Consider the following 15,722-nt stretch of genomic DNA (forward strand, 5'->3'; position numbering starts at 1 on the left):
ATGGGGATGGGGATGGGGATGGGGATAGGGATAGGAACAGAAATGGGGTAGGGTAGGGACTGGAGAAGGAGAAGGAGAAGAAGGAGATGGAGAAGGAGAAGGATGCGGGCAGGACCCGGGCAGGGTGCGGGTAACAGGGGCGGGTGCCGGTGCGGAGTGCCCGGGGGCTCCCGGAAAAGCGGCGGCGGCGGCAGCCGAGCGAGGACCCGGAACGGGGCGGTCCGGGGTGGGGGCGAGCGGGGAGCGGGGCTGGGGCCGGGGCAGCTCGGGTCCCCCAGCCCCGGGGGCACACACAGGGGCAGCGGCCAGGGCGCCGGCACCGCCGCCCGGTGACCGCCGGGGGTGACACCACACGGTGACCACCACCCGGTGACAACCACCACGGCGACCACCGCCGCTAGCAACCACCACGGTGAGCGCCGCCGGTGACAGCCACCACGGTGACAGCCACCACGGTGCCCACGGCCGCCGCCTCCCGGTGCTCCAGGAGCGCTCCAGAGGGCGCCGTGCGAGCGGTCCCGGCGACCACCGTGCGAGCCCCCCGAGCCCCCCGTCCCAGGGCGCCGCCGCTCCGCTGTCCCCTGCCCAACCTCCCGCTCCCGCCGCGTCCCCCCGCCAACTCCCCGGCGTCCCCGCGCTCCCTGGGGCCGCCGCCGCCCCCGGGCTCCCCCCGCTCCCGCTGCCGCCCCCCGCCCCCGGCCCGCCCCGCGCCCCCGCCCCGGCCCGCGCCGGGCGCCGCCCCCGCTCACTCTCCCGGCGGCTCCGGAGCGGAGCGGAGCGGAGCGTCCTCCCTCCCTCCCGGTGCCGGCGCGATGGGCGCGGGGCGGCTCTGAGGGCGCCATGGACCCGCGGCGCCTCAACGAGTCGCTGCAGGAGCTGCTCTGCCGGCCCGGGAACGGCTCCGGCTCCACCGGCCCCGGGAACGGCTCCGCCGGGAACGGCTCCGCCTGCGACCTCCTCCGCAGGGGCCTCCGCGGGCCCCCGGCCCCCAAAGGTGAGACCGGCTCGGGACGGGAGGGGACGGGAGGGAACCCCCATCCCGCCCTGCGCCTCCGTGCCCCCGCCCGCCCGCCCATCCCGGTGGGTCCCGCCACACATCCCGGTGCTTCCCGGTGCTTCCCGGTGCTTCCCGGTGCCTCCCGGTGCACGCCGCTGTCCCTCCCGGTGCATCTGCCTGTTCGGTGCAGCCTGGTGCCCGTCGTCCCCTGCCCGGTCCATCCCGGCGCACCCCCCGCCGTGCGCCCCATTCCCGCTCTGCAGCCGGCGCTCCCTGTCTGCATCCCCGGTGCAGCCCCCGGCAGCCGCCGCACCGGGCCCGCCCCGCCAGCCGCTCCCCCAGCCCCGGTCCCGGTCCCGGTCGGGATGCGCCCCCGCCTGGGGGCTCGGCGGGACGGGCGCTCCCCGGCGCTCCCGGTGCCGGCTCCCGGGGCGGCTCGGCGGGGCTGCCCGGGCTCCGGGCGACGCTCAGCCGGGGGCAGCGGGAAGGTGAAGGGGCCCCTGGCAGGGGCCCCACGGGGTGCGCCCACCGCCCTGCACCCCCGCCAGGACCCCAACCCGCCCCCCCGCGCCGGCACCGGCTGCCGTTCCGCTCCCGGGGCTGAGCAGCCCCGCTCACGTCCCCCGAGCCGGGCAGCGGGGGTTCGGTGCGGGACCCCGCTGCGCTGCCAGAGGTGGCCACGGGCAGACCCGTCCCGCGTGGCGCTGGGGACGGGCAGGACACGGGCGGCACCGCGGCCGCCACCCGCGGCTCGGGGTGTCCCGGCGCTGGAGCCCGGCCCGAGCAGCGGCGCCTGCGGAGCCAGCACGGGGCACACGGGGCATCCCCCGCACAACCGCTGCGGCCACAGCCGCCCGGCTCCCCCCGGAGCCCACGGGCCGCGGCGGGAGCCACCGGAGCGCGGGTGCCGGCACCGCGCTCGCCCCCGCCGCCCGCCGGGGTACCGCACGCAGCCACGGCCCTGCCGCCCGCAGACCTGGACCTGACGGTGCGCGTCCTGCTCTACACGCTGATCTTCGTGCTGAGCGTCTGCGGGAACGCGCTGGTGGTGGCCGTGCTGCTCCTGAACCGCCGCCTGCGCACCGTCACCAACTCCTTCCTGCTGTCCCTGGCCGTCAGCGACCTGATGCTGGCCCTGTGCTGCATGCCCTTCACCCTTGTCCCCAACCTCATGGGCACCTTCATCTTCGGAGAGGCCATCTGCAAGCTCATGGCCTACCTCATGGGTACGAGGGGCGGCGGGCGCCGGGGCGGGCTGTGCCGCGGCGCCGCGGGCGCTGACCCCCGCTGCCCGCAGGCGTCTCCGTCTCGGTGTCCACGTTCAGCCTGGTGGCCATCGCCATCGAGCGGTACAGCGCCATCTGCAACCCGCTGCAGTCCCGCGTGTGGCAGACGCGCTCGCACGCCTGCCGGGTCATCGCCGGCACCTGGCTCTTCTCGGCGCTGCTCATGCTGCCCTACGCCGTGTACAGCACCACGCGCGCCGTGCCCGCCCGCGGCGCCCGCGCGCCCGTCAGCCAGTGCACCCACGACTGGCCCAGCGAGCACGTCCGGCAGGCCTGGTGAGCCCGGCACGCGGGGACGCGGCGCGGCCACGGCGCCGCTGCTGCGGCCGGGCCGGCGAGGGGCTGGCGAGCGACGGCGCCTCGTTCTCCAGGTACGTCCTGCTGCTCCTCGTCCTCTTCTTCATCCCGGGCGTGGTGATGATCGTGGCGTACGGGCTCATCTCCCGCGAGCTCTACCGGGGGATCCGCTTCGAGCTGGACATCAAGGGGGACGGCGCAGGTGAGGGGGGCGCTGGCGCGGGGCGGGGCAGCGCTCGGCTCTGAGCCCCACGCGGGCAGAGCCGCAGGGTGCTGCGGGTCCCCATGGTGACACAGCGGTGACCATGACCTCAGGGTGACACGGGTCCCCATGGTGACACCACCGCAACCACGGCCTCAGGGTGACGCAGGTCCCCATGGTGACACAGCTGTGACCACGGCCTCAGGGTGACACGGGTCCCCATGGTGACACAGCCGTGACCACGGCCTCAGGGTGACACGGGTCCCCATGGTGACACAGCCGTGACCACGGCCTCAGGGTGACGCAGGTCCCCATGGTGACACAGCCGTGACCATGGCCTCAGGGTGACACGGGTCCCCATGGTGACACATCCATGACCATGACCTCAGGGTGCTGTGGGTCCCCATGGTGCCACATCCATGACATCCATGACCATGACCTCGGGGTGCTGTGGGTGCCCGCGGTGCCAGCGCCGTGACCGTGTCCCCTCTGCCCCGCAGCGCAGCGCGGCCGGGACGCGGCGCCCGCGTGTGACGAGGGGGACGGGTGCTACCTGCAGCTGTCGCGGCCGGGCGGCGCGCTGGAGCTGCGGGCGCTGGAGCTGCGGGCGCTGGGCGCGCAGCAGGAGCGCGCGCGCATCAACAGCTCGGAGGCAAAGCTGCTGGCCAAGCGGCGCGTGATCCGCATGCTGGTGGTCATCGTGGCCATGTTCTTCCTGTGCTGGCTGCCCATCTTCACCGCCAACACGTGGCGCGCCTTCGCCCCGCGCGCGGCGCAGCGGGCGCTCTCGGGGACGCCCATCTCCTTCATCCACCTCCTGTCCTACACGTCGGCCTGCGCCAACCCGCTCATCTACTGCTTCATGAACCGCCGCTTCCGCAAGGCCTTCCTGGCCACCTGCGCCGGCTGCCGCCGCGCCTGCCCGCGCCGCGCGCCCGACGACGAGGCGGCCGCCGCCACCGCCTCACTCTCCAAGTTCAGCTACACCACCGTCAGCAGCCTCGGGCCCCCCTGAGCCCCCCACGGCCCCGAGCACCCCCTGCCCTGGCACCCCCATGTCCCCCTGCCCTGGCACCCCCGTGTCCCCCTGCCCTGGTACTGCCGGTGCCCCCTTGTCCTGGTACCACCTTGTCCTGGCACCCCCGTGTCCCCCTTGTCCTGGTATCACCTGTGCCCCCTTGTCCTGGGACCCCTGTGTCCCCCTGCCGTGGTACTGCCAGTGCCCCCCTACCCTGGCACTGCCAGTGTCCCCCTGCCCTGGTACCACCTTGTCCTGGCACCTCTTCCCCCCCTGCCCTGGCACCCCCATGTCCCCCTGCCCTGGCACCCCTGTGTCCCCCTGCCCTGGCACCCCACGTCCCCTGCCCTGGTACCACCTGTGCCCCCTCATCCTGGCACCCCCGTGTTCCCGCGTGCCCCGCTACCCTGGCACTGCCGGTGTCCCCCTGCCCTGGTACCACCTTGTCCTGGCACCCCGTGTCCCCCTGCCCTGGCACCCCCATGTGCCCCTGCCCTGGCACCATCTGTGTCCCCCTGCCCTGGTACCACCTTGTCCTGGCACTGCCGGTGTCCTCCTGCCCTGGCACCGTCTGTGCCCCCTCGTCCTGGAACCCCCGTGTCCCCTGCCCCGGCCCCCCCTGCCCCGGCACAGCTCCCTGCACCCCCAGGCTCCAGGACCCCCCGTGCCCTGGGGCGTCCCCACCCGGGACCCCGCAGCCGCAGCGCCCCCCCCCACCCAGGGTCAGCGGGGGCTGGGCGCGGGCAGGGCTCCCAGCGACCCCTGGGGGCGTGGGGGAGCGGCGCCCCCAGCCCAGGGGCTCCCACCGCACCCCCGGGCTCCGGCCAAAATAAACTCGCCCTCGCCCGCCTGCGCCACTGCGTCCAGCGCTGCCACCGCCCGCTGGGGGCAGAGCCGGGGGACGGGGGCAGAGCCGGGGGACGGGGTGACGGAGCTCGGGTGACGGGGGGCAGAGCCGGGTGACGGGGGCTGGGGTGACAGGGGCCAGACCCCCCACTGCACAACCCCAGACCCCAGGCATGAGCCGGTGCAGCTGTGGGGAGCAGCGGGGACAGCCCACCCGGGACAGCAGGGATGGCACAGGAACGCACGGACACGGGTGTGACACAGCCCGACACGTCACACACACACGGCTGCACACGCGGGTGACACCGGAGAGTGGACACGCACACACAGCTGCACACGCAGATGACACCGGCGCGTGGAATCGCACACACAGCTGCACACACGGGTGACACCGGCGCATGGACATGCACACACAGCTGCACACACGGGTGACACCGGAGAGTGGACACGCACACACAGCTGCACACGCGGGTGACACCGGAGAGTGGACACGCACACACAGCTGCACACACGGGTGACACCGGAGAGTGGACGCGCACACACAGCTGCACACACGGGTGACACCGGAGAGTGGACACGCACACACAGCTGCACACACGGGTGACACGGGAGAGTGGACACGCACACACAGCTGCACACACGGGTGACACCGGCGCGAGGACACGCACACACAGCTGCACACACGGGTGACACCCACGTGTGGACACGCACACACAGCTGCACACACGGGTGACACCAGAGAGTGGACACGCACACACAGCTGCACACAAGGGTGACACCAGAGAGTGGACACGCACACACAGCTGCACACAAGGGTGACAGGGGAGAGTGGACATGCACACACAGCTGCACACACGGGTGACACCCGCGCATGGACATGCACACACAGCTGCACACACGGGTGACACCAGAGAGTGGACACGCACACACAGCTGCACACACGGGTGACACCCGCGTGTGGACAAGCACACACAGCTGCACACACGGGTGACACCAGAGAGTGGACACGCACACACAGCTGCACACAAGGGTGACACGGGAGAGTGGACATGCACACACAGCTGCACACACGGGTGACACCGGAGAGTGGACACGCACACACAGCTGCACACACGGCTGACACCAGAGAGTGGACACGCACACACAGCTGCACACACGGCTGACACCAGAGAGTGGACACGCACACACAGCTGCACACACGGGTGACACCAGAGAGTGGACACGCACACACAGCTGCACACACGGGTGACACCCACGCGTGGACACGCACACACAGATCCACACGCGGGTGACACCCGCGCGTGGACACGCACACACAGCTGCACACACGGGTGACACACGCGCGTGGACACGCACACACAGCTGCACACACGGGTGACACCAGCACATGGACACACACGCACAGCTGCACACACGGGTGACACCACCACATGGACACACACGCACAGCTGCACATGTGGGTGACACCCGTGCGTGGACACACACACACAGCTGCACACGCGGGTGACACCGGAGAGTGGACACGCACACACAGCTGCACACACGGGTGACACCCGCGTGTGGACAAGCACACACAGCTGCACACACGGGTGACACCAGAGAGTGGACACGCACACACAGCTGCACACAAGGGTGACACGGGAGAGTGGACATGCACACACAGCTGCACACACGGGTGACACCGGAGAGTGGACACGCACACACAGCTGCACACACGGGTGACACCGGAGAGTGGACACGCACACACAGCTGCACACACGGGTGACACCGGAGAGTGGACACGCACACACAGCTGCACACACGGGTGACACGGGAGAGTGGACACGCACACACAGCTGCACACACGGGTGACACCCACGTGTGGACACGCACACACAGCTGCACACACGGGTGACACCCACGTGTGGACACGCACACACAGCTGCACATGCGATGCGTGAGCAAGTGTTGCACAAGTGAGCACACACATGTGAGCACACACACACGTGAACACGCACAGACACACGTGAACACACACAGACACACGTGAACACGCACAGACAGACGTGAACACGCACAGACACGTGAACACGCACAGACACGTGAACACACACAGACACACGTGAACACACACAGACACACGTGAACACGCACAGACACGTGAACACACACAGACACATGTGAACACACACAGACACACGTGGACACGCACAGACACACGTGAACACGCACAGACACACGTGAACACGCACAGACAGACGTGAACACGCACAGACACGTGAACACACACAGACACGTGGACACACACAGACACACGTGGACACGCACAGACACACGTGAACACGCACAGACACACGTGGACACGCACAGACACGTGAACACGCACAGACACACGTGAACACGCACAGACACACGTGGACACGCACATATACACGTGAACACACACAGACACACGTGAACACGCACAGACACACATGGACACGCACAGACACACGTGGACACGCACAGACACGTGAACACGCACAGACACGTGAACACACACAGACACGTGGACACGCACAGACACACGTGAACACACACAGACACACGTGAACACACACAGACACACGTGAACACGCACAGACACGTGAACACGCACAGACAGACGTGAACACGCACAGACACGTGAACACGCACAGACACGTGAACACGCACAGACACGTGGACACGCACAGACACGTGAACACACACAGACACGTGAACACGCACAGACAGACGTGGACACACACAGACACACGTGAACACGCACAGACACGTGGACACGCACAGACAGACGTGAACACACACAGACACACGTGGACACGCACAGACACGTGGACACGCACAGACACGTGAACACACACAGACACGTGAACACACACAGACACACGTGAACACACACAGACACACGTGAACACACACAGACACGTGAACACGCACAGACAGACGTGAACACACACAGACACGTGAACACGCACAGACACGTGAACACACACAGACACGTGAACACGCACAGACACGTGGACACGCACAGACACGTGAACACACACAGACACGTGAACACGCACAGACAGACGTGGACACACACAGACACACGTGAACACGCACAGACACACGTGGACACGCACAGACACGTGAACACACACAGACACGTGAACACACACAGACACACGTGAACACACACAGACACGTGAACACACACAGACACGTGAACACACACAGACACGTGGACACGCACAGACACACGTGGACACGCACAGACACACGTGAACACGCACAGACACACGTGAACACGCACAGACACGTGAACACACACAGACACGTGAACACGCACAGACACACGTGAACACGCACAGACAGACGTGAACACGCACAGACACGTGAACACACACAGACACGTGAACACGCACAGACACACGTGAACACGCACAGACACACGTGGACACGCACAGACACGTGAACACACACAGACACGTGAACACACACAGACACGTGAACACACACAGACACGTGAACACGCACAGACACACGTGGACACGCACAGACACACGTGGACACGCACAGACACACGTGGACACGCACAGACACGTGAACACGCACAGACACGTGAACACACACAGACACGTGGACACGCACAGACACACGTGGACACGCACAGACACGTGAACACACACAGACACGTGAACACGCACAGACACGTGAACACGCACAGACACACGTGAACACACACAGACACGTGAACACGCACAGACACATGGACACGCACAGACACACGTGAACACGCACAGACACACGTGAACACGCACAGACACACGTGGACACGCACAGACACGTGAACACGCACAGACACGTGAACACGCACAGACACATGAACACACACAGACACACGTGAACACGCACAGACACATGAACACGCACAGACACACGTGAACACGCACAGACACACGTGGACACGCACAGACACGTGAACACGCACAGACACGTGAACACACACAGACACGTGAACACACACAGACACGTGAACACGCACAGACACACGTGAACACGCACAGACACATGAACACGCACAGACACGTGAACACGCACAGACACACGTGAACACGCACAGACACACGTGAACACACACAGACACGTGAACACACACAGACACGTGAACACACACAGACACGTGAACACGCACAGACACACGTGGACACGCACAGACACACGTGAACACGCACAGACACGTGAACACGCACAGACACACGTGGACACGCACAGACACACGTGGACACGCACAGACACGTGGACACGCACAGACAGACGTGAACACGCACAGACACGTGGACACGCACAGACACGTGAACACACACAGACAGACGTGAACACGCACAGACACACGTGAACACACACAGACACGTGAACACGCACAGACACACGTGAACACGCACAGACACACGTGAACACGCACAGACACGTGAACACACACAGACACGTGAACACACACAGACACGTGGACACGCACAGACACACGTGAACACGCACAGACACACGTGAACACGCACAGACACGTGAACACGCACAGACACGTGGACACGCACAGACACACGTGAACACGCACAGACACGTGAACACGCACAGACAGACGTGAACACGCACAGACACACGTGAACACACACAGACACGTGAACACACACAGACACGTGGACACGCACAGACACACGTGAACACGCACAGACACGTGAACACACACAGACACGTGAACACGCACAGACACACGTGGACACGCACAGACACACGTGAACACACACAGACACGTGAACACACACAGACACGTGAACACGCACAGACACGTGAACACGCACAGACACGTGAACACGCACAGACACACGTGAACACGCACAGACACGTGAACACGCACAGACACACGTGAACACGCACAGACACACGTGAACACGCACAGACACATGAACACACACAGACACGTGGACACGCACAGACACGTGAACACGCACAGACACGTGAACACGCACAGACACGTGGACACGCACATACACACGTGAACACGCACAGACACGTGAACACACACAGACACGTGAACACGCACAGACACACGTGGACACGCACAGACACACGTGAACACACACAGACACGTGAACACACACAGACACGTGAACACGCACAGACACGTGAACACGCACAGACACGTGAACACGCACAGACACACGTGAACACGCACAGACACGTGAACACGCACAGACACACGTGAACACGCACAGACACACGTGAACACACACAGACACGTGAACACGCACAGACAGACGTGAACACACACAGACACGTGAACACGCACAGACACACGTGAACACGCACAGACACACGTGAACACACACAGACACATGAACATGCACAGACACACGTGGACACGCACAGACACGTGAACACGCACAGACACGTGGACACGCACAGACACACGTGAACACGCACAGACACATGAACACACACAGACACGTGGACACGCACAGACACGTGAACACACACAGACACGTGAACACGCACAGACACGTGGACACGCACATACACACGTGAACACGCACAGACACGTGAACACACACAGACACGTGAACACGCACAGACACACGTGGACACGCACAGACACACGTGAACACACACAGACACGTGAACACACACAGACACGTGAACACGCACAGACACGTGAACACGCACAGACACGTGAACACGCACAGACACACGTGAACACGCACAGACACGTGAACACGCACAGACACACGTGAACACGCACAGACACGTGAACACACACAGACACGTGAACAAGCACAGACACGTGAACACGCACAGACACACGTGAACACGCACAGACACACGTGAACACACACAGACACGTGAACACGCACAGACACACGTGAACACGCACAGACACGTGAACACGCACAGACACACGTGGACACGCACAGACACGTGAACACACACAGACACACGTGAACACGCACAGACACGTGGACACGCACAGACACACGTGAACACACACAGACACATGAACATGCACAGACACACGTGGACACACACAGACACACGTGAACACACACAGACACGTGAACACGCACAGACACACGTGGACACGCACAGACACACGTGAACACGCACAGACACACGTGAACACGCACAGACACGTGAACACACACAGACACACGTGAACACGCACAGACACGTGAACACACACAGACAGACGTGAACACACACAGACACACGTGAACACACACAGACACGTGAACACGCACAGACGTGAACACACACAGACACGTGAACACGCACAGACACGTGGACACGCACAGACACACGTGAACACACACAGACACGTGGACACGCACAGACACACGTGAACACACACAGACACGTGGACACGCACAGACACACGTGAACACGCACAGACACACGTGAACACACACAGACACACGTGAACGTGAACACGCACAGACACACGTGAACACGCACAGACACACGTGAACACACACAGACACGTGGACACGCACAGACACGTGAACACACACAGACACACGTGAACACGCACAGACACACGTGGACACGCACAGACACGTGAACACACACAGACACACGTGAACACGCACAGACACACGTGGACACGCACAGACACGTGAACACGCACAGACACACGTGGACACGCACAGACACACGTGAACACGCACAGACACGTGAACACGCACAGACACACGTGAACACGCACAGACACACGTTAACACACACAGACACGTGAACACGCACAGACACACGTGAACACGCACAGACACACGTGAACACACACAGACACACGTGAACACGCACAGACACACGTGAACACGCACAGACACGTGAACACGCACAGACACACGTGAACACGCACAGACACACGTGAACACACACAGACACGTGAACACGCACAGACACACGTGAACACGCACAGACACGTGAACACGCACAGACACACGTGAACACGCACAGACACACGTGAACACACACAGACACATGAACATGCACAGACACACGTGGACACACACAGACACACGTGAACACGCACAGACACACGTGAACACGCACAGACACACGTGAACACGCACAGACACACGTGAACACACACAGACACATGAACATGCACAGACACACGTGGACACACACAGACACACGTGAACACGCACAGACACACGTGAACACGCACAGACACACGTGAACACGCACAGACACGTGAACACGTGCACACACACCTGCACACGCTCCCACCGCAGGTCCCGGCCCAGACACCCCCAGCACCCACGGCAGCTCCACACGGGCAGAGCGTGTGGGGACAGAACGGGGCAGCGACCGACACGGGACCGGAGCCACGGGACACGGGGTCCAGAGCCCAGAGACTCCATGTCCCACAGCAGAGACTCCATGTCCCACAGCACAGAGACTCCACGTCCCACAGCCCCAGAGACTCCATGTCCCACAGCCCCAGAGACTCCATGTCCCACAGCACAGAGACTCCACGTCCCACAGCCCCAGAGACTCCATGTCCCACAGCCCCAGAGACTCCATGTCCCACAGCAGAGACTCCATGTCCCACAGCCCCAGAGACTCCATGTCCCACAGCCCCAGAGACTCCATGTCCCACAGCCCCAGAGACTCCATGTCCCACAGCAGAGACTCCATGTCCCACAGCCCCAGAGACTCCATGTCCCACAGCCCAGATACTCCATGTCCCACAGCCCCAGAGACTCCATGTCCCACAGCCCAGAGACTCCATGTCCCACAGCCCCAGAGACTCCATGTCCCTCAGCCCAGAGACTCCACGTCCCACAGCCCCAGAGACTCCATGTCCCACAGCCCAGAGACTCCACGTCCCACAGCCCAGAGACTCCACGTCCCACAGCCCAGATACCCCATGTCCCACAGCCCCAGAGACTCCATGTCCCACAGCCCAGAGACTCCACGTCCCACAGCCCAGAGACTCCATGTCCCACAGTCCCAGAGACTCCACGTCCCACAGCCCCAGAGACTCCACGTCCCACAGCCCCAGAGACTCCATGTCCCACACAACCTCAGCATCCCGGGCTGGTTGGTCCCTCTGTAGATCCCCAGCCCCACCTGCTCACACGGGGTCACAGAGCAGATCACACAGGGTCACAGAGCAGATCACGCAGGGTCACCGAGCAGATCACACAGACAGATGGCCCTGGGACAGACATCCTTGGGACAGACATCCCTGGGACAGACGTCCCTGCAGACGGGGCTCAGTGCCGCGTGCTCAGCGCGGTTCTGGGGGGTTGGCCCCGCAGCGGCAGCTCCGCACGGAGCAGCGTCACCTCGGGGCCACCGCGCTGGGGCCGGGAGGGGCGCGGGGACCCGCCCGAGTGTGCGCGGCCCCGGCGGAGCGGGACGGGGCCGCTCCCGGCGGAGCAGCGGGGCCGGGCTCTGCTCACCAGCCCTGCACGGCCCCGGGGCCTCGGGCGGGACAAACCGGCCCCGGGACTCCGCACCGGGCCGGCCGGGCTGAGCCGCGGGGCCCCGCTCCTGGGGCCGCGGCCGCTGCGGGACGGGCCGAGGGGACAAACCCCCTGCCCGGGGCCCGGGACCCTCCTGTGCCGCGGAACCGCAGCCTCGGCCGGCGGCAGCGCCGGAGCAGCTGGAGCCGCGGGAGAGCCCCGAGCTGTGCGGGACCTGAACAGGAGCTGTGGGAGAGCCCCGAGCTGTGCGGGACCTGAACAGGAGCTGCGGGAGAGCCCCGAGCTGTGCGGGACCTGAACAGGAGCCGCAGGAGAGCCCCGAGCTGTGCGGGACCTGAACAGGAGCTGCGGGAGAGCCCCGAGCTGTGCGGGACCTGAACAGGAGCCGCAGGAGAGCCCCGAGCTGTGCGGGACCTGAACAGGAGCCGCGGGAGAGCCCCGAGCTGTGTGGGACCTGAACAGGAGCTGCGGGAGAGCCCCGAGCTGTGCGGGACCTGGAGCAGGAGCTGTGGGAGAGCCCCGAGCTGTGCGGGACCTGAACAGGAGCTGCGGGAGAGCCCCGAGCTGTGCGGGACCTGAACAGGAGCTGCGGGAGAGCCCCGAGCTGTGCGGGACCTGAACAGGAGCCGCGGGAGAGCCCCGAGCTGTGCGGGACCTGAACAGGAGCTGTGGGAGAGCCCCGAGCTGTGCGGGACCTGAACAGGAGCTGCGGGAGAGCCCCGAGCTGTGCGGGACCTGAACAGGAGCCGCGGGAGAGCCCCGAGCTGTGCGGGACCTGAACAGGAGCTGCGGGAGAGCCCCGAGCTGTGCGGGACCTGAACAGGAGCTGCGGGAGAGCCCCGAGCTGTGCGGGACCTGAACAGGAGCCGCGGGAGAGCCCCGAGCTGTGCGGGACCTGAACAGGAGCTGTGGGAGAGCCCCGAGCTGTGCGGGACCTGAACAGGAGCTGCGGGAGAGCCCCGAGCTGTGTGGGACCTGAACAGGAGCCGCGGGAGAGCCCTGAGCTGTGCGGGACCTGAACAGGAGCCGCGGGAGAGCCCCGAGCTGCATGGGACCTGAACAGGAGCCGCGGGAGAGCCCTGAGCTGTGCGGGACCTGGAGCAGGAGCCGCGGGAGAGCCCTGAGCTGCATGGGACCTGAACAGGAGCTGCGGGAGAGCCCCGAGCTGTGCGGGACCTGAACAGGAGCCGCGGGAGAGCCCCGAGCTGTGCGGGACCTGAACAGGAGCTGGAGCTGCGGGAGAGCCCCGAGCTGTGCGGGACCTGAACAGGAGCTGGAGCCGCGGGAGAGCCCTGAGCTGTGTGGGACCTGAACGGGAGCTGTGGGAGAGCCCCGAGCTGTGCGGGACCTGAGCAGGAGCCGCGGGAGAGCCCCGAGCTGTGCGGGACCTGGAGCAGGAGCTGCGGGAGAGCCCCGAGCTGTGCGGGACCTGGAGCAGTTGCCGGAGCCGCGGGGCCTTAAACTCCAGTGGACGTGTCTTTAATCCCCCGTGATTCCAGTGGACGTGCCCATTAATCCCACGTTCACAGCGGCCACCCCCACCCTCACTGGCCACCTGTGTCCCTCGGGGTCACGCCGCCCCCCCCACCCGCCCCACAGATGTGGGGCCGGAGCAGAGCAGGGTTTGCGCTGCTCAGAAACACGAGCCGGCTCCTGAACGAAGTACGAACCCGGACTTCATTTTAACCATCTCTCGCCCCCTGAGGCCGTCGTGTCGGGAGGAGACAGACAGACACCCGCCCCGGGAGCGTCCTGTGTCACCCACACACTCACCGCTGTTTCCCGGCTCTTGCGCTGGCACAGAGCGGGTGCGCCGGTTCGGTCCCCTCTGGGTGCCGCCGTCCCGCAGCCCCCGCGCTCCGGGCAGCCGGGGGGCACATCCGGCTCCGCCGCAGCACCCGCGGGTGAAAACCACACACTGGGAGTGATGCGGACACACGGCACCGCACACGCAGCGTGTGAACAGCGACTGCTCACCCCGCACACGCATGCACGCACCCACCCACTCACACACGCACTCAGACACTCACACATGCACTCACACACGCACTCGCACACACACGCACATGCCCACGCGCTCATGCACACGCGCACACGCCTCATGAGCTCACGCCTCGTGAGCAGCCACGGCGGCACAGCGTCCACCCCCCCAGGGAGCAAAGTGCCCTCCGGCCCGTTCACCGGTTCACCGGTTCACCCGACTCGCGCTCAGCAGGACCCTGCGCTGCACGCGTGAGTGTCGTGACAGGAGCTGTTACCAAACGGGGCAGCTCCTGGCAGAGCACCGGCACCGACACAGGCACCAACTCCGGCACCGACACCGGCACCGACACCGGCACCAACACCGGCACAGGCACTGGCACAGGCACCGACACAGGCACCAACACAGGCACCAACACCGACACCGGCACCGACACCGGCACCGACACCGGCACCGACACCGGCACCGACACCGGCACCGACACAGGCACCGGCGCCGACACAGGCACCGACACAGGCACCGGCACCGACACCGGCACCGGCACCGACACCGACACCGGCACCGACACAGGCACCGGCACCGACACAGGCACCAGCACCGACACAGGCACCAGCACCAGCA

The 15,722-nt window shown here is 65.2% G+C and overlaps 1 protein-coding gene across 1 annotated transcript; it reads left to right on the top strand.

Moving 5' to 3' along the window:
- Positions 1-840: 840 nt before the first annotated feature.
- On the top strand, positions 841-3,797 carry CCKBR (cholecystokinin B receptor; the record flags this gene model as incomplete). The annotated part of the gene is made up of 5 exons (XM_082065826.1): positions 841-994; positions 1,972-2,223; positions 2,295-2,559; positions 2,655-2,782; positions 3,283-3,797. 5 exons carry the CDS (start codon positions 841-843, stop codon positions 3,795-3,797), a joined length of 1,314 nt encoding a protein of 437 aa, XP_081921952.1.
- Positions 3,798-15,722: the final 11,925 nt, after the last annotated feature.

Source organism: Streptopelia decaocto (assembly GCF_964273445.1).
Source record: "Streptopelia decaocto genome assembly, chromosome: 1".
Lineage (NCBI taxonomy): Eukaryota > Metazoa > Chordata > Aves > Columbiformes > Columbidae > Streptopelia > Streptopelia decaocto.